The 18,176-nt window shown below is 60.3% G+C and overlaps 1 protein-coding gene across 1 annotated transcript in view; it reads right to left on the minus strand.

The window, feature by feature from the left end:
* Nucleotides 1-18,176, minus strand: part of LOC101521581 (SCO-spondin) — a 46,731-nt gene that overhangs the window by 22,949 nt on the left and 5,606 nt on the right. The window contains exons 14-48 of the mRNA XM_004594502.2: nt 17,612-17,787; nt 17,300-17,527; nt 16,938-17,103; nt 16,551-16,785; nt 15,489-15,678; nt 15,243-15,337; nt 14,756-15,012; nt 14,367-14,501; nt 13,536-13,732; nt 13,300-13,427; nt 13,095-13,204; nt 12,691-12,840; nt 12,469-12,562; nt 12,197-12,366; nt 11,749-11,982; nt 11,362-11,577; nt 10,701-10,937; nt 9,869-9,960; nt 9,552-9,783; nt 9,321-9,473; nt 9,085-9,225; nt 8,813-8,995; nt 8,578-8,728; nt 7,885-8,038; nt 7,731-7,785; nt 6,851-6,955; nt 6,352-6,570; nt 6,121-6,248; nt 5,395-5,551; nt 2,690-2,845; nt 2,478-2,621; nt 1,283-1,453; nt 1,029-1,193; nt 282-461; nt 50-172 (exon numbers count right to left, since the gene is read on the minus strand). Coding sequence (XP_004594559.2) covers nt 50-172; nt 282-461; nt 1,029-1,193; nt 1,283-1,453; nt 2,478-2,621; nt 2,690-2,845; nt 5,395-5,551; nt 6,121-6,248; nt 6,352-6,570; nt 6,851-6,955; nt 7,731-7,785; nt 7,885-8,038; nt 8,578-8,728; nt 8,813-8,995; nt 9,085-9,225; nt 9,321-9,473; nt 9,552-9,783; nt 9,869-9,960; nt 10,701-10,937; nt 11,362-11,577; nt 11,749-11,982; nt 12,197-12,366; nt 12,469-12,562; nt 12,691-12,840; nt 13,095-13,204; nt 13,300-13,427; nt 13,536-13,732; nt 14,367-14,501; nt 14,756-15,012; nt 15,243-15,337; nt 15,489-15,678; nt 16,551-16,785; nt 16,938-17,103; nt 17,300-17,527; nt 17,612-17,787 — 5,727 coding nt within the window. The remainder of the gene's footprint in view (nt 1-49; nt 173-281; nt 462-1,028; nt 1,194-1,282; nt 1,454-2,477; nt 2,622-2,689; nt 2,846-5,394; nt 5,552-6,120; nt 6,249-6,351; nt 6,571-6,850; nt 6,956-7,730; nt 7,786-7,884; nt 8,039-8,577; nt 8,729-8,812; nt 8,996-9,084; nt 9,226-9,320; nt 9,474-9,551; nt 9,784-9,868; nt 9,961-10,700; nt 10,938-11,361; nt 11,578-11,748; nt 11,983-12,196; nt 12,367-12,468; nt 12,563-12,690; nt 12,841-13,094; nt 13,205-13,299; nt 13,428-13,535; nt 13,733-14,366; nt 14,502-14,755; nt 15,013-15,242; nt 15,338-15,488; nt 15,679-16,550; nt 16,786-16,937; nt 17,104-17,299; nt 17,528-17,611; nt 17,788-18,176) is intronic.

Genomic DNA, 18,176 nt, shown 5'->3' on the forward strand with positions numbered 1-18,176 from the left:
CAGAGGACTGGTGGGCCCCTCGCTCCCCAGCTGGCTGAGTTGACCTCACCCTCCACACAGTGCCCACTGCAGTTTTTGTTGGCCTCGGGATCCAGGCAGGACGGGGGACACGGGGGCACCAGGCCCTGCTGGCATTGGTCGGCACTCACATACACACGGTCTGGCCCACAGTCTAGGGGAGAGGGGCAGCAGCTGGGTAGGCATGGGCGTAGGGAGAGCTTTGCCCTCCCACAGGCAGGGCTCATTTTGGGATGTCCCCATACCATCCAACTTCCCTCTACCTGTGCCACCCGTGCAGGGTTGCAAGCTGCAGGGCACCCTCTCCTGGGAGGTCCCCAGGCAGGGGGCACCGCCATTCTTGGGCGGGGGATCCACACAGCTTCTCCGGCGACTCTGGTGGCCACCCCCACAGGACACGCTGCAGGGTCCCCAGGCCTCCCACTCAGTCCATGTCCCGTCCACTGTGGGGGAAGGAAGGAAGCCAAGAGGGGGAGAGAGATGGGCAGAGCCAAGGGGGAGCCCAGAGCTAACGGAGGGAGGATTTCTAGGAGCTTGCCTGCCAGGGATAAAAATCTTGTCTGTGTAGTGGCAGGGAGCCTCGCAATATGAAGTGGAGGCGCCCCCTGGTGGCAGTCAATGGAGGTGGCACCACCAGCCCCAGCGCGAGTTTGGGGAGACCCGGTGTGGGCAGCCCCTTTCCCAGCGAATCCAGGCATGGGTGCGGGATCACTCCCTCGGATTCCAGGGCTGCAAGCCCTTCAGCGTGGAGTATAAGGTCAGCGGCATCTGGCTCCAACCACTCCTGCAGTGATGCTTTTCATCTTCCCTTCCTGACAAGCCCTCTGTGGGCTCAAGTCTGTTACATCAGAAAAGCACTCTTTCTCAAGTCCCAGGCACAGACGTTGGGCACTGTGTACCCCTTCTGAGGGAAGAACGATGGTGCTACCCTAGTAAAGGTCTCAGGTGGGCACCTCCCTAAGTATTCCACTGGGAAGGGGCTGAGGGAGACCCAGGGAATGGCAGGTTACCTGGGCAGGCCTGCACAAAGCAGGACTGGCTGCGGAGTTGGTTCAGCGGACAGCCACCCCCAGACAGGGGAGGTCGCAGCAGCTCCCGGCGCTGGAAGGTGAGGCCCAGGCCACAGCTGTGACTGCAGCTGCTCCAGCTGGACCAGGGAGCTAGCACACAGTCCACTGCAAGCAACCAGTGGCATGGAGCTCAGAGGGGGCCCACACAGGAGGAGGGTTCTCAGCACGGCCGCTCCCTCATCCCCGACACATACCACAGCCATCTTCATCAGAGCCATCCTGGCAGTCGGGCTGGAGGTCACACCGCCGCCATAGGGGCAGGCACTCTCCACTGCCACAGCTCAGCTGGCTCGGGGAGCAGAGGGCATGCGAGGCTGGCAGACCTGGTAGAGCCCTGGTGGGCACTGTGAAGGGTAGGGGGCTTGCTGCCCCAGAGGTGGGGTGGGGAAACAGAGCAACATATGTGACCCCTAGCTGCAGGGTCCACCGAGCCCCCTAGACCTCAGGTCCAGAGTGGAAAGGAGCTTGCTGGTCTCCCCAAGCCTGTGCCTGGGGTAGGCCTTGTGGATGAGCTCACGGGACCTCAGGTCTACACAGGTTGTCTACTCGCCATGGGCTCCTGGGGTGTCTGGTGCAATCAGAGCATCCAGAAGAACACATCTCACCCCTGGGAACCTGGCTGTGAATGGGGACTCCCTCAGGCACTCCTTCCCAGGACTGCTTAACTCATAGTTTCTCCTTTCCTGATTGGAAAATAAGGCTTTGGTCCTAATGATCTGCGTTTGGGGGATGGATGGGTGAACCGATGACATGCGTGTAGATGGTTGGATGGGTGGATGGATGGACAGATGACAGGGTATGGATGGATGACAGGCATGTGGATGGATGGGTGGACGAATCACAAGCATGTGGATGGATGGGTGGGTGGGTGGATGACAAGTGTGTGGATGGATGGATGGGTGGATGGATGGACAGATGACAGGCTATGGATGGATGGTTGAGTGGATGGATGGACAGATGGCAGGCTATGGATGGATGGGTGGGTGGATGGATGGTGGATGAATGGCTGAGTGAGTGGATAATCAGCCCACAGATGTATGGCTGTATTGTGAATAGAGGGTGGATGGAGGTTTAGATAGGATGAGTGGGTAGTAGCTGAGTGATGGATGAACAAATTGGGTGAATGGAGGTTTTGTAAAACAGGCTGGAACAGACACAAATCCTATCCCACTCCCTTCTCTCCTATCCCCAAAGACACACACAGACCCCCTTTTCTGGACAGTGTCGCTCCTTCAATTTCTCTCCATTCTCTGTTCCTTCACACCCCTCCCAGGCCCTTCTTATATGAGCTAGACACAAAGGACAGCCCTCCCCACCCCACCCCACCTGCCTGCCAGCCAGAGAATCTCTGGCCATCCCTGCAGGGTGGCACAGTCCCTGCTTGCTCACCACAGTGTCTCTCGTCAGAGCCATCCAGGCAGTCCTCCCTCCCATCACACAGCTGCTCCTGCTCCACACAGCCCAGGATGGCACAAGACATCTGGCTGGGACCACACCGTGTGGGCGGGAAGGGGGTTGGCACCTTGCTCTGGCCTGTGGGCATACACAGAGCCAGCTGACCAGGGCCCCGGCTGCCTTGTCCTTCTTTCCTTCTGAGTCACCTCCCTCCTCTTCGGCCTTCTCCTTGAGATAGTGAGAAAATCGGAACCTGCTCAGGAACCTGGGGCTGAGGCTCGGTCCTATGGTGACCTTGAGCTGTGTGACTTGGAGCACAGTGGCCACTCCTTTCCTCGGGGCCTCTGTCCACTCACTCCAGGCTGGGGACACAGGCAGGGTGCCAAATCTCACCAGCTGGGTGCTGAGGAAGCACAGACATGGCAGCCATCACAGGTCGTGGGGTCTTGGCCTTGGTCTGGGGTATGGGGGTGGTGGTCCCCACTGGCATGGACGCAGGCTGCAGTATAGTTTGTCCCATGGGTTTTATGCCTGCAGGATGGCGGCTTAACCCACCTTCCACCAAAGATGCAGACACATGGACCAGGGTGGAAGGTTCAGCACAGGCGTTAAGGTACTGGCTGGGATGTCCACATTCCATGCCCAAGTGTGTACCACAGCCCAACCTCAGCATCCTGCTGACACACACCACAGGAGGCAGCAGGTCCCGGTCACACTCCTGGAAACCCAGGCTGAGCTCCGGCTCCCAGCTTTGGCCTGGCCCTACCCTGGCTGTTGCAGACATTGGGGAGTGAGTCTACAGATGGGAGATCTGTCTCCATCTCAGTCTCCCTATTTCACTCTTCCTAACTGACTCCTCCTACAAATAAAATGAATTCATAAATTACAATGAAAACACATGGTTCAACCAGGCCCCAGAACTCGCAGGGGAGTCGGGCTCAGCTGAGGCTCCCCTGAGGTCCAGGCAGGTGCTGTGGGGAGGCTGGCACATGGCCAGGCAGGGGGCACCTTTCTTGTCCTGGTTAGGAACAGACTGAGTTGGTGACCTGGCCTGCACCTATGCCCACTTGTGTCAGGAAACACTTCAGAAGTGGGGAGTGGCTAGCCACGTGCACGGACAGAGCAGGCTGGGATCAGAGACCCTGCCACACCCAGGAGCCCCCTCCCCACTCTGGAATCCAGGAGGGTGGGTAGGGCAGGAACTGGCTGTGGTCCAGGTGTCTCAGGTCTCCCTCCCTGAGCTAAGCCTGCTGGGGGAAGACAGGACTGGGAGTGTGAACCACTGTGAGGTGAGAGTTGACAAGATAAGTACCTGTGGGGGTCACGAGCGACCCCTGCTGGGGATGCCAGCGGTCCGGTTCTGCCAGCCCCTGTGGAGGGAGAGGGCTCAGCCACAGGCTGCAGCGCGGCCCCCAGAGCAGCTGGGCAATGCCAATCCTAGAGGGTCCTCCTGTTCCCACCAAGATCTGCTGACCTGCTGAGCCCCTGGCCATGTACTGTGCTCTCTCCCCTCCAGGGCCCAGGGTAGAACTGAGGATGGAGCTGACTTCTGCACATTGGATGGGCTCCCACCTCTACAGTGGGCCCCCAGGGCCAGCCCGCTGCCCTCAAGGGGCTCAGGGGTGTTAGTGTCACTGGCACATTAGTGCAATTCACATTAGCTCTTACTCCCAAGCATCCCCATCCCGACACAAAGCCAGCTGACCAGGGCCCAATAACAGTCACAGACACTCATAGCCACACTCACACACTCAGTCATACCCATACTCAACCATACACACACACACACACACACATACTCATGCACAATTCACACACTCACTCACATACACACATTCACACTCATATTCAGGCCCCCCACTCACACACATACTGACAGTCACACACACTCACACATTCAGTCACACTCAGGCCCTGACCAGCCTGACCCTCAGTAGGAGAGGGTCCCTCTGTTCTTCTCCCTGGGATACCTTCCCCCACCTCTGGAGTGCCAAGGCACACGGCTCCTCCCAGCTCAGAGCACGGGTGCTCTGGCACCTATCTCGTACTTTCTGTGTGTCCCTGCATACCTCCATCCTCCCCTCCACTCCCCAGGGCCCTGCCTCACCCTGGAGCCACCCAGGCTGACAGCCTGACATGGAACAGCACTGGGGAACACAGAAGAGGGAAGGCAGCAAGCATGTGGACTTGGAGGAAGAGGAGACCCACAAGGCAGGCACGGGGCCCACAAGAGGGGAGGCCCACACTGCTCTCCAGACCCCCACCCACCTCCTCGGGCTGCAGCTGAAATGGCTGTTGTTCCTGTTGGCTGGCAAGACTTGAGGTCTTGGCTGTAGAATGGACTCTGGGAAGACAAACCAGCAGAGGGGATCCCCAGCCTCAGAGACCCTACCCAGGAGGGAGGCTGGGGGGCCCTGGGCTGGGGTTGCACATTCAGGAAGGACCCCGTCCACCATGGCTGTACAGAGGCAAGGCTACATGCAATGGCTCTCCACTTGCCCCTGTGTCAGAATCACCAGGAAGGCTTGCAACACACACCCCAGGCTCCACCCTGCGCAGCTATGGGGGGCCCCCGAGAACCTGAATACCCAGCAAGTGCCAGGTGATGCTAGCTGCTGGAGGGGAAAGAGTCTCCAAGGATGCAGCTGCAGCCCCCTCCCTCCAGGACACAGGGTCACAGGACACCTCCCCTGGGGATGTCCCTCCAGAGCCAGGCAGTGACCACACTGTACCTTCCAGGGTCCACTGGCAGAGACCTACAGCCTTCCTCATCAGAGCTGTCTGTGCAGTCTGCAACATGATCATACAGACCTCCCACTAGGACACACTCCTTGCCCAGCAGGGTGGGGGCCCTGCACACAGGCTGTGCTACCATCCCACTGCCACCCCCCTTCTGCGGCACGGCCTGTACCTGGCTCACAGCCAAGCAGCTCAGCCCGCAGAAAGTTGCTGTGCCGGATTGTGCTGTGGGGGACATGGTGGGGCCACACTCGGATGGACCTCGCCTGCACCATGCGGCCAAATGTCCACACCTCGGGGGCCTCATTGCCCCAACCCCTAGGGAGAAGCTGCAGCAGAGGGTGCCGGTTGATCAGGGTCCTTCTTTGGATCCATCCACATCCCACCATCTTCACAGCAGGACCCCCACCACTCCCAGAGCCCCCCTGCAGGCTACAGGGGCGATCTGGGACTGGCTGAAGCTCCCTCCACTGGGCTGGTGATGCTCTGAGGGCAAAGGTCATGTTGTGTTCACTGTTGTGTCCCCAGAGCCTGGCATCTGGCACATGGCAAGTGCACCTTCCTGGTAGGGAGGAACCGCCAGTCTGGACAGATCCTGAGCTCTTCATGAGTTCTGAGTCAGGGAGTTGGGAGGGAGGTGCACCCCCCACGGGGGTGGGGCAGTGCCCCGGCTGCTCCACACAGACCCCTTGAAGTTCTCAGCGAATCTGATGGCTGCCTCCTTCAAGTTACTCTAGAACTTCACATGCCTTGCCCTGAGCCATGCTGGGAGTTTCTCTATTCCAGCTGACAGAAGCGTCCAAGTCCTCTGCAAGCATTGCACCGTGGGACTGCTCCCCAGGCAGAAGGGCCTGAGGGACAATGACAAAGCTGCATAGTAGGTGGACGGGTGCGGTACCTTGGGCGAGGGCAGGGTGCCCGGCAGGATGTCACGGTAATCATGCCAGTGTAGACCATCACTGCTCAGCTGGAGTGAGAAGCTGGAGGCAGCAGCATTGGAGGGCCCAGCCCCCGATATGACGATGCCTGGGGAGGAGCCAGGACCACCCCAAGAGTCAGAGCCACGGAAGGACCTCACTGCTTCTTCATTCCTCACCCCCTGCCCCCCCGAAACCTAGTCCCCACTGACCAGTGAGGTTTCGGGGCTGCAACATGTCCAGCTGCAGGTAGGGCGGCCAAGTGAGCCACTCACTGGATGTGTCCTCTCCATGGCTCTGTCCCTGAGTGCTGGGGCCCCTGGTGGGAGCCCCCAGGAGGGCAGCCCAGGGTGTGCGCTGTGGTGGTTGGGACGATGTGTGCAAGCTCGCCTCGGGTGCTGGGGCCAAGTGCAGGGGTGCGTAGCAGGGATCTGGGTGGAAGAGAGAGAGAGGGTGGAGCAGGGGAAGATAGAGGCCACCAGGGGCTGTCTGGGAAGCCAGTAGGAGAGCCAGGCACTCTAAGGGGCCCACACAGGTGACCCTGGCTTGGGATAGGAGTCAAGGGAGAGGACTTAGGGTGGCACCCACCCTCTCTGGATGCCCTGCACTGCCTTGGTGGCCAGGGAAGTGCCCCAGAGGCCCTGGAACCTCTCCTGGTCTGGGCACCATGCTCCCCCCTCCACGCCCACTTTGAGATCACATGGCCTTTACCGCCCAGTGAAGGCAGAACGTAGGTGGTCAGAGGGGCTCCGATCTGGGCACTGGGCACTGGAGCTGGCGCAGGAGTGGCCATGGGGGACAATGTGTGGTTCTGCCCTGTGTGAGGATGTTCGAGGGTCAGCAGGCAGAGACAGAGGGCTCTATGGAAGTCCCTGTCCAGCACCCAAGGCCTCTCCCTGCTTCTAGAAACAACCTCCCAGTTGGGAAAGGTCCCCTCTCCTCTGCCTGGTAGGACTTGGGGTTATCACTTCTATTGAAAGCTGGAAAACACAGGGCAAAGCCACCAATTAATCCAAAGTCATTTGGGGACCAAAGCCGAGCAGGTGCCGTTCTGAAAACCACAGGTGGGGCACCTATGTGGGCTGGTATTCTGACGCAACCCTGCAGGCTAGAGCCCAATTCTCTCCTCATCGCATAACTGGTGCAGTGCATAATCTATACAACTGTCTTGCTGACCCCATCCTAAGCTCAAGCCACCAGTAGGGGCACTGGACCTGTACGTTACATGTGTGGGAGGCTGCTTCATTTTAAACACATTTCCAAGCAAAGATGCTATTGAAAAGGTATCTTATTGAGATAAAGCAGCAGGGAAGTAAGCAGGCCTGGCCTGGAGGGCAGAAAGGATATCCAAGCGTGGCACCATGGGCAGGGAGGCAAGGAGAGAGAGAGAGAGAGAGAGAGAGAGAGAGAGAGATGCCCCCGAGGCCCACTCCCTTCCCAGCATCTAGGATCTCAGCTTCCCACCAACCTGAGGCTGGAATGACCAACTGTCCCCTGACTCCTCATGGCCACCCTAGTTCCCTCTCTTAGAGTCCCTGCCACATCTTCCTCACAACAGGACTGTTCTGCTATGTCCCCAAGATGGACTCACCAGGCAGGGCACAGTGGCAGCACGATTCTCCCATGCCTTCCTCCAGGACCCAGCCCTGCAGGGTATGGAAGTGAGACCAGCTGCCTGGCTCCCCCAAGCCTGGTCTCTTCATGCCACTCTAGGAACTTGCCCATCCCACCCCTGGGTGCCTCACCTCAGGGCAGCTGCCCAGTGGGCAGTACGTGGAGCAGTGTATGGTCTGGTTGTGCAGACACTGGCACACCAGGCAGGGGCCCCCGCGCCAGCGCTCCCCGACACGGTGGACCTGGCCCCTCTGCTCACAGCCCTCACAGGGCTCTGTCTGGCACCTGGGAAGGGAGAGTGGGGCCTGGCCAGCTGAGCAGGTCCCCTGGGTGACCAGCCCTCTGCTTTACCAGGAGGGTGGGGATTCACAGCAGTCTGGACTCTAAGTGGTGAGAGTGGGGAAGTCCTGGGTGAATAGGGACATCTGGACACCTGGTACCCCATCCCACCCCTGTCCCTGAGACATCTCAGCTTGCTCTCAAGAGGAAGGGAGCTATTCGTGCTACTGGCCAGGCACTCTGTGGAGCTGTCATGGAGGGGACCGGACAGGCAGTCCCACTGTAGTCCCCCCCTACAAACCTCTCCCCACACCTCCAGAATCCCAGGCCTCCCACTCCTGCCCCTGCATTTGTCAAGCAGCACCTAAAGGCTCTGTGTATCCCACTTTGGGATCTAAAGGGTAGGGATCCCCAAAGATGCCGGAGGTATTGGGGGTCTGGGCAGGGGATCTGGAGAGCTTTGTTGGTGGATGCAGAGCCACTGGCTTGAGAGGGGCCGTGCAGGAGGCCGAGTGGGAAACGGGGGTGAGGGCGGAGCAGAGCACCTGCGAGCCTTGCGGTGGATGCCACGGCACTGCTGACCTCGACCTGAGGGGCGGGGGTTGGTGGAGCTCCGAAAGGACCACTGGATGCTCTGGCTCCCACAGGGACCCAGGCACTCCGCCCAGTGGGACCAGGATGACCAGCCACAGCTCACTGGGGGTGGTGGGACAAGAGTCAGGACCAGCTGGCCTGGGGGTGGCCCAAAGAGTCCAATGGAAGTCAAGGAGGGAGCCCCACCTGCACAGTTCGGGTTGGGCCGGCAGCGTTGGGGCCTCCCATCCTGGCACACACAGAGTTGGCAGTTGGCCTTGATGCGCTGCCCAGGCCAGTAGAGGGCACCGTCCACTAGGCAGGGGCACTGCCATGGCCACACGCATCGTCCCTCATTGTCCATCACCTGCCCTTTTGGGCACCAGCAGCCTAGAGAAGGCCCAGAGTGAGGCTGTACAAAACTTTTGAGATCCAGAGACCCACAACACATTCCTGACCTGGGCCCATAGCTCCCTCACCTGGGCTGCTGCAGGATCGGTCAGGTGGGCATTTGGCCTGGCCGGAGAGGTCATTGCAGGTCAGAGGGCAGGGGGCACAGGGCCAGAACACCAGCTCCCCGGAGCAGGTGGCATTGGGGCAGCCATCCTGGGAGCAGGGCTCTGCAAGAAAGGCAGACACAGAGGTCAGAGGTGGGAAAGCCTCCCTCCAGCAGGGCCTGCCCGTCTCCCACCTGGACCCTTCTCTTTCCACTTACTGGTCTGGTGGGTGTTGTGTGGGCCCCCGGGGAGCAGGGCACAGGGCTGGCCTCCATTGTGGGGTGGGTGGCACTGCCGCTGCCGCGTCACGGTGCCTCGGCATGGGGCAGAGCACACAGACCAGGGGGACCAGGAGCTCCATTTGCCGTCCACTGGGAAGGCAAGGAGGGCTGGGAGGGAGGCTCAGGCTCTCCCCATAACGCCCCTCCCCAGTGGCCCAGGCTGCTCACCTGGGCAGGCCACAGTGAAGCAGGTCTGAGACTCGTGCTCAGGGCCTGGGCAGTGCTGCAACACAGGGGCCCTGGGCGGGGAGCAGGGGCGGCTCCGGTCCTGCACTCCAGGCCCACAGGTCTCACTGCACGGCCCCCAGGGACCCCAGGGACCCCAGGTCCCACAGCCTTGCTCTTCTGGAGAGAGCCCTGCTTCTCCTGCTGAGGCACAGTCAGGCTGCCCATCACACACCTGGAGAGCATAGAAGGGCCTATACAGCTCTGGCTGTACAGCTGTGCCCGTGTCTGCCCTCACGTTACCCCACTGCCACACTCACCAGCTGGAAACCAATGCAGGAGCCATTAGGACAGGCATATTCTGGGCAGGGGACCCCTGTCCTGTTGGGGCCTCCAAGGGTTGGCAGTGTCCCTAGGGAGGAAAAGAGAAAAACAGTCCCAGATGGGTCCTGCCAGGACCACACAACCATGCTTCTACCCCTTGCTACCTCCGCTCTACGGAAACGTGTCCATACCACAGCCCCATTCGTCCTCTCCTTGGGGACAGTCAAGGGTCCCATCACAGTGCTGTGAAAACTTCAAGCACAGCCAGGGAGCTGAGCTGCAGGGGACGAGGCCAGGGCACGGGGGCAGCTGCGTGGAGCCTGTGGGCACCGCGGGAGGGGTCCTGCTTACAGCCCCTCCCGGAAGAGAGGCTGGGGTGGGGGAGAAGCAGAGGGTGAAACGGCTAGGTAGGGGTTGTGTAGGGGTGAGGCAGGCAGCAAAGAGCCAACAGGGGGCCTGTGCCAGGCTTCTGGAAACCTTTAGAAGGCTCCTGTAGGGGTAGGCGGGCCGGCAGAGGGGGAAGTGTTCCACATCTGCTGGATGCCTTTGTTAGGTCACAGAGTTCCACTCAGGTGTGCTGGGGAGAATGTGGGGAAGGGATGAGGGCCAAGGCAGGGGCCCTTTTCTCGCATGACCTACCCGCCCATCCCACGCCCCAGGCTTGGATGAGAGGGCAGAAAGGTGTCTAATGAAAAGCTTCGTGGGAGAACTCAGAGAAGCAGGGAAAACACCTGCACCGCACGCACTCCCTCCCACCCAGTCCTCGGAGCCCCAGGGAGCAATGGCAGGAGGAGAGGCACAGGCAGGGGCGCAGGGCAAGGCTCTCACCGCAGGCTGCGGGGCCCTCATCCGAGCCATCGGGGCACTGCGGCACGCCGTCGCACAGCTGCCCCAGGGCCACACAGTGAAGGCCGTGGGCACAGGGCACGTGCTGTGGCGCGCAGGGCCGGCCGCAGTCCAGCTCGTCGCTGCCATCAGCGCAGTCCTCTTCCTGGTCGCAGCGCCAGCCCCGCGGGGTGCACTCGCCGCTGCTGCACGGAAACTCCCAGGGGCCGCAAGGCGACGCTGCGCAGGGCACCCAAGTTAGTCCTTGGGCGGAGTGGTCCCTGGCTCCCCAAGGTGGCTCTCGCCTTCGCCACTGCTCATCCCCTCCCTGCTCCAGACCCATCCTGGCCCTCACCTGAGTCAAGGACATTACTCCACCCCCAGCTTCTCCCCAAGTTCAATCCCTCCTGGTTGCTCTTGAGGTCCTGGGCCTGAAGCATCCAGCACCCCCTTTGCTTTTGCTCTAAGGGAAGCCTTGAAGGCTAGCAGCTAAGCCTTGGGTTCTGTCAAGGCCCCTAGAAAGCCCTCCCCTCTCTTCTGATGATGACCATGGTGCCCTGCTCCTACTCACATCCGGGACATCCCAGCCAATGCCTCCTCCCCTAGCAGCTCTCCCATCTTCTCCCTCCTGACCAGCCAGCTGCCAGACTTCAGAAAGACTCACCAGGGCTGCTGCTGGCCAAGGGACTTAGCATAGTGGCCAAAGTGGAGGGGCCAGGCAAGGTGCCAGGAAGAGGCATGGGCAGGGAGGGCAGGGGGCAGTGCCCAGGCCCCTCATCAGCTCCATCCGAACAGTCCCAGACTCCATCACACAGCTGGAAGGTCGGCACGCAGATGCCATCAGCACATGACACCTCCCCAGGCACGCAGTCCCCTTGCCCTGCAGCCAGAAAGGAGGAGCTGGTCCCAGGGCATTGCCCTCTGCCCTAGCTGTTGGGAACACACAGAGGGAGCCTGGCCAAGGAGTGGTGCAGATGAGACTGGGGCTTGTAAGGGACTGGAGTGAGTGGGAGGAGTGTCGGGGTGTGTTGTGGTGGGTGGAGCAGGTCACCTAGACATGACTCTTCATCAGCGGCATCCGGGCAGTCAGGGTGCCCGTCACAGAGTAACATGGGGGGCAAGCAGCGCCCATCAGCACAGGCCAGTGAGTCCGGGGGACATGGGCAACCTCGCTCGTCCGTGCCATCTCCACAGTCATCCTGCCCGTCGCAGAGCAAGGCCAGGGGCAGGCAGCGGCCAGAGCTACAGGTCACCTGGCCCTCAGTGCAGCCTGGAGTAGCACAGCCTGGTGAGAAACAAGAGAAAGGGCTCAGGACAGTGTTGGAGGAGCCCAGAAGAGCAGAACACCCCAGCCACAGCCCTCAGAAGGCATAGGTGCTGGCAGTGCCAGCAGCGGGCAGCAGGGCGAAGCCACCTGAACACACCTACTGCACCCTCCACCTGTCCTGGTAAGCCAATAACCTGTCCTGTCATTGCCACTCATAGCCTAGGACACTCACCCTCCTCATCAGACCCATCACCGCAGTCGTCCTGGTTGTCACAAAGCCATTCATAGGGCACACAGTGCCCGCTGTCCTGGCACGGAGCCTCACCCTCTGCACAGCCAGGCACCAGCTCCTCACAGCGGGCACCATCACCTCCACAGTGCCACTGGCTCTCCTGGCAGGTGCTGAGCACATGACGTGGTAGGGTTAGCCGCAGGCAGGGCTCTGCCTGCCTGGGGAGTACAGAGAACAGGACTCCTCTAGACACCCCAGCCTGTCCTGCTCACCAATTCCCACAGTCCTTCTGCAGCACAGTCCCTGGAAGGAAGGAGCTGCCGCCCCACTCACAGGGACAGGCAGCTGGCTCCACGCAGCTTCCTCCTGAAATCACAGGGCACAGGGGTCAGACCATGTCGGGCTCCTGGCCCAGTACTACCCCCAAGGCCTTGTGGGGGGCCTTCCCAGGGCAGCCCTTCTCTCCCTCCTTGCCCCATTCTGCCCCTACACACCATGCAGCAGGGTCCCCTCTGGACAGAAGCAGCCCTCCACGCAGGTGACTGCCTGGCACTGCCACTCAGACTCAGGCTGGTGGCCATGGCAGGTTGCGGGACATGTGGGGCCACAGGCTTCATACACCTGTCCACCTTCACATTGTAGGGCTGTGTGGAGAAGAGAAAAGTTTGGTTCCCAAGGGGCAAGGACACTGGATGCAAAGGTGCTGGGGAAGAGGTGGCTTAACTCAACACCCAGGGAGCACATGGCACGTGGGCTGGGGACACCTGCCCCAAGCAATCTGGAACACGTTGGCTCTGTGGGGGCAGCCATTGTTGTCTATTTCATTCATCTACAAAAGTGGCTGGCACATGGTGCGCACGAAGCCCAGAAGACCCGTGGGCCGGAGGGGAGGACTCACCGCACAGCTCCTGACTGCGCCAGCGCACGTGGTGGCCTCGCCGCGCACATTCGTCTGCGTAAGTGGCAATTGCTGAACAGAGGCATTCGCAGTCGCCTCCAGAATCACAGCTGTGGGAAGTGGGCAGTGTTCAGTCCAGCCCCCCTCAGCATCTTGCCCCCCAACCCCCAGCTGCCCACCCCTCAGCAGGCCGGCATTTCCTCACCCGCAGGCGTCGTAAACACACCACTCATAGTACTGCTGTGGTGCCACCTCCGAATGGCAGCTGGCGAAAAGCTGCTGCAGCAGCACCCCGCACCGGGCCTCAGCCCAGGCGGCCCGGTGGGCATTCACCTGCAGGCACAACGCAGTGGTCGGCAGTGCCTGGCCTGCCGAAAGCCTTTCCCAGTCCTACGTTCAGGAATCTCCCTACCTCCCTCCTATCTTCCCTCCTGGGCTCACCGTGCAAGGATGTGGGATCTCTCCAGGTTCGGGACATAGGGGACTGAGGCGCCAGGAGTGGGCGGCCAGCTCAGCTGTGGGTTCCAGCACTCCCTGGCGGCTCCGCAGGTCATTACTGGCATCTCCATCGAAGTCTCCGCACAATCCGGACACGCGCCCACGGAACTGAGGGGACAGCTGCACCAGGACCCGGGTGCCTGGCAGCAACAAGTGGACTAATGACCCTTCCAACCCTCACCCGGGCAGGGGTGGGAAGACTGAAGGTGTGCGGTCACCATCCCTGCCAACAGGAAGCGTAGTGTCTGCTGTCTTAAGGACAACATTGGCTGGAGGGGGTAGGAGGGGTACCATTTAGTTTTCTAATGGGAACCAGGATGGGAAGAAAGTAGGGATATTATGTGCTTCCCCTACTTTCCCAAACACAGTTCTAATTTTCAAATGCCAACTGCCTGTGGCTGGGTGGGGGCATGCCAGGAGATGTGTTTGTAGTTCTCTTTTCTAAAACTTAGGATTTTCAAAACTTCATTTTGCTGAGGCGATACTGACTTTCAGGAGGCAGAAGGAGTTAGGAAAACATTTGAAAATGCTGACCGCTTGCTTGACCTGAGAGGTGAAGGCAGTGGCTGAGCTGGGGGGATGGAGCAGAGAGGCTAGGAGAGGCAGGAATGGTCAGACTCCAGGGGGAGGGTGGGGTGCTCAACCCTGACAGCGGAGCCAGATGGGCCAGGAAGAGGGGCAGAAGGGCAGCGGGCGGAGGTGGAGAGTTTGGGGAACTCCAGCCCAGAGTTGCGGAGGCTGAGCAGGAAACACTCAGGTGGGCAGGGAGCTGACCTCCATCCCAGAGCAGGGTAAGGCCCAGACGAGCTGTCAGCAGCAGGAAGAGGCCGGCCCGGCGCAGGTTCAGCCCAGGACCTGTGTAGGTCTTGGGGGGTGTTACGCTCACCCCATTCACCATCACTGCACGGCCTGTGGAGGAGGAGAGGCATTCAGGAATGGTCTTGCCTCATCTCCCACTTTCCTTGGGCCTCTCTGCCCACACAGCCCGGGCAGGGAGTTAGACTCTGCTGTGCCTAGAGTTTTTGCAGAGCTACAGGTCCCCACAGCGAGGGCAGGCCCCTGGCCCCCACAGCACTGAAGGCAGCCAGGCCCAGTGAGGAGCCAGAAGTGGGCAACATGGGGAGCCCGGGAGCACCTCCCTCCCCTGCAGGTAGTGCAGCTACCTCGGAGTAGGTGCACGATGGTGCTCTCCAGCCGCACAGTCAGGGACTTGGTGCAGGTGAGGCCACTGGCCCCACAGGGCAGGTTCTGGGCAGAGATGCTGAAGCGGCCGCTGGCTTCCCTCACCAGCAAGTACTCACAGGCCCCGGGGAAGGTGAGGGCCAGTCCGTCGAAGGTCACATAGTGAGGGGCGCCAGAGGCCTGGCACCGCCCACTGCACTGATGCCCCGTGCAGTGCCACTGCCGGCCCCGGCACACACTGTGGGCAAGGTGGGGGGATGTGTCACAGCCACTGAGAGGACCTGAGAGCTGCCCATGAGGCAATCCCAGCCAAGCTGTCAGTGTGGAGGGAGCCCTGAGGGTGACCAGGACCTGGGCCAACCCAGGTATCCTACCCCACCCACCATCAGACTCTTCTCATGGAGCATAGGGTGATATTTGGGGGGCTTGGGAACACAGAGAGGCCCAGGCCTCGGGGGCTGGGCATACCAAACATTGCAGTCCTCCAGGATGGTGGCATTGGGTGGGTACCATTGCCCACTGTGCCGGCAAGGACAGAGATCAGGAGGCACGCAGCGGTCATCCTAGACAGAGGGCAGAGGGCAGAGGGCAGAGAGCTGCCTGATGGCCCCGCTTGCTCTATGGGGACAACTAGGGCATCAAACAGTGCCCTGGCTTTGGGAAGGTCCCCCCTGCCATTCTTCCAGGCAGTGCCCTAGCTGCCCACAGCCTCACCAGCAGCACAGTGCCTGGGGGACACACACAGCTGGCCGAGCTGCCCACAGGGCAGGAGTGGTTGGCGCTGGGGCTGTCACATGTGAGGAGGCAGGCACCAGGAGCATAGACAAGCGGTGGGGGACAGATGGCCCGCTGAGGAGGGCAGCGACGAGCTGTGCAGTTCCAGATGCCCCTGTCCTGGCATATGCTACCAGAGTGGGGGACTCAAGTAAGAATCCAGGGCCCAGTGGACCAGGTGAAGCTGAAGGCCCCCCACCCTGGGGACCTAGTCATCTGGGCAAAAAGCCAATCCCGACCCAGGAGACCAGAGCAGCTAATGCAACTCCCAGTAGCCACACTGGGAATAAACATTGTCACTCTTCTCTCCCCAGCTGGACCATTCTCCAGGCAGAAATATGCAGCCCCACTACCCAGCCTGGGTAGAAGTTTCACCTGCCAAGCCCGGTTGCTGGCCCAACACTTGCCTTTCTGTCTCCCTAACAAGCCCTAGAGCCCATCTGAGCCTCAACCATCTCATCTACCAAATGGGGTCAATTCTGCCACCTCCTACTGCACCAGATTATTCTAAGCATGTAAAATTCAGAAACAGAGGACCCAGCACGATAGCCTAATGGCTAAAGCCCTCGCCTTGCAGGTGCCAGAATCCCATAAGGGTACTAGTACATGTCCCAGCTGCTCCACTTCCCTTCCAGCTCCCTGCTTGTGGCTTGAGAAAGCAGTAGACGATGGCCCAAAGCCTTGGGACCCTGCACCCACATGGGGGACCTGGAAGTAGCTCCTGGCTCCTGGCTTTGGATGGGTCCAGCTCCAGCCATTGTGGCCATGGCCACTTGGGAAGTAAACCAGTGGATGGAAAATCTTTCTGTCTCGTCTTCTCTCTGTATATCTGCCTTTCCAATAAAAATAAATAAATCTTCAAAGAAAAATTCAAAGCAGAGGGTACTGGAGAGAGCTTTCTGACTTGGCCTGCCATCCCATGGATGGCTACATTGCCCTATTTTCTTGCAAGCTCTATCCATTTCTTCACCCCATGCTGTCCTTAACAGCCATCACACTCACCAGTAGTTGCAGTCCTTTGTGGCGACACTTCCAGGTGCATAGCGGTGGTCTCCAAGCTGGCAGGAGCACAGGCTGGGGGGCACACACTGGCCCTCAGGGTCCCACAGTAGCCCTTGGGGGCAGTTACAACCAGCCACGCAACCCCCCAGCTCCCCACAGTCTGCTGGCTGGCCACAGTGCAGGCCACACGCTGGGGCACACTCCTGGTACTCTTGGCCTCCAGGACACAGTACAGCTGGGCACAGAGACATATGTGGGTCAGGGGCACAGTTAGCATCAGCTCTGCCCTCACCCTCCTCATGCCTCAGCAAACCCTTAGGGTAAGAAGAGCTGGGAAGCGAGGTGGAAGGGAGCCTGGGTTGGCGCTGGCTCGGCCCAGGGACTCACGGCATAGGGTTTGGTTCCTCCAGAGAGCAGGGGCACCCTCCTGGGCACAGCGGTGCGCATAGGCAGAAAGCACTGGACAGAAGCAGTCCCTGCCAGGGGCACAGTCACACACGGCTGCCAAGCAGCGCAGATGAAATGACTCCCTGTCCACTAGCCCGTGGCACTCCTAGCAGAGAGCGGGGAAGTGGGTCAGCTCCTCCCCCACAGATTCCCCTACCCTTCCAGCCCCTGCTGTGCCCTCCCGGTCCTCAGCACTCAGCAGCACCATTATACAGCTCCATCTCCCTTTATCTTCCCCAAAGCCCTGGAGCAGGGGAAGGTCTTTCCATCTTACAGGTGTGATAGGAGCCCACGCTGGCTACCTGAAAGGGTGGGCCTTGTAAGATGGCACAGGCTGCCTCCGCAAAAGCATGGCGCTGGGAGTGGACGCTGCAGGGGGAAAGGAGGGCTGTGTCCCCTGGGGAGCACCCTTCCTTGCCAGGCACCTGGAACTTGCTAATGAAGGCAGTAATGCTGGTTTCCACATCCCCCGCAGGGGTCAGAAAGTCATCCTGCTGGTTCCAGGTGAAGGTGCCACACAACCCCTGCACCTGGGCCACAGGAGTGCATGGAAGATGGTCACATCTGGTGTTAGAGTGGTTTTGCCCTGCCACACACCCACCTCCTCAGCACACCTGATGGGCAAGGCGGGGATCCAGGGTGATGTAGACTGCTGGGTCGCCTACTCCCCACAGGATATGAACCCCAGGCCAGCGCAGCAGCAGGAAGGTGGAGGAGGCATGAGAGACGCTGAGCCCCCGGGCACCCATCCAGGGCAAGGGTACATCTTGCCCATCAACCAGCACAGCTCCTGGAACAGGCAGCCTGATGAGGGGGCCCAGGGAATGGGTGCAAGTACGGGGCTGCTGGAAGGGAAAGAACTTGGGTGGGCTGAGGGAGGGCCAGTGGGGCTGCCAGGCACAGCTAGAGTGAGCCGTAGAGGTCTCCAACCCATCTGAGTCCCCCTTCTCCAGCATCCATGGTCCCTTTGCTATGGAGCTCAGAACACGAGAGAAGCACAGGCAGACCCAGGGGAGAGGGTGAGGCGTAGTGGATGGAGAGTGCCTGCCTGGCCTGTCACGCCTCCAGACCTCCTATGAATGTGTGACTTGTATTTTCCTCAAGGACAGGTCAGTGGACATCATAGAAAATTTCCCCAGGATCCTGTGTCTACCTCAGACATGGAAGACTGGGGGAAGT

This window comes from Ochotona princeps, chromosome 25 (assembly GCF_030435755.1).
Source record: "Ochotona princeps isolate mOchPri1 chromosome 25, mOchPri1.hap1, whole genome shotgun sequence".
NCBI classification, from domain to species: domain Eukaryota; kingdom Metazoa; phylum Chordata; class Mammalia; order Lagomorpha; family Ochotonidae; genus Ochotona; species Ochotona princeps.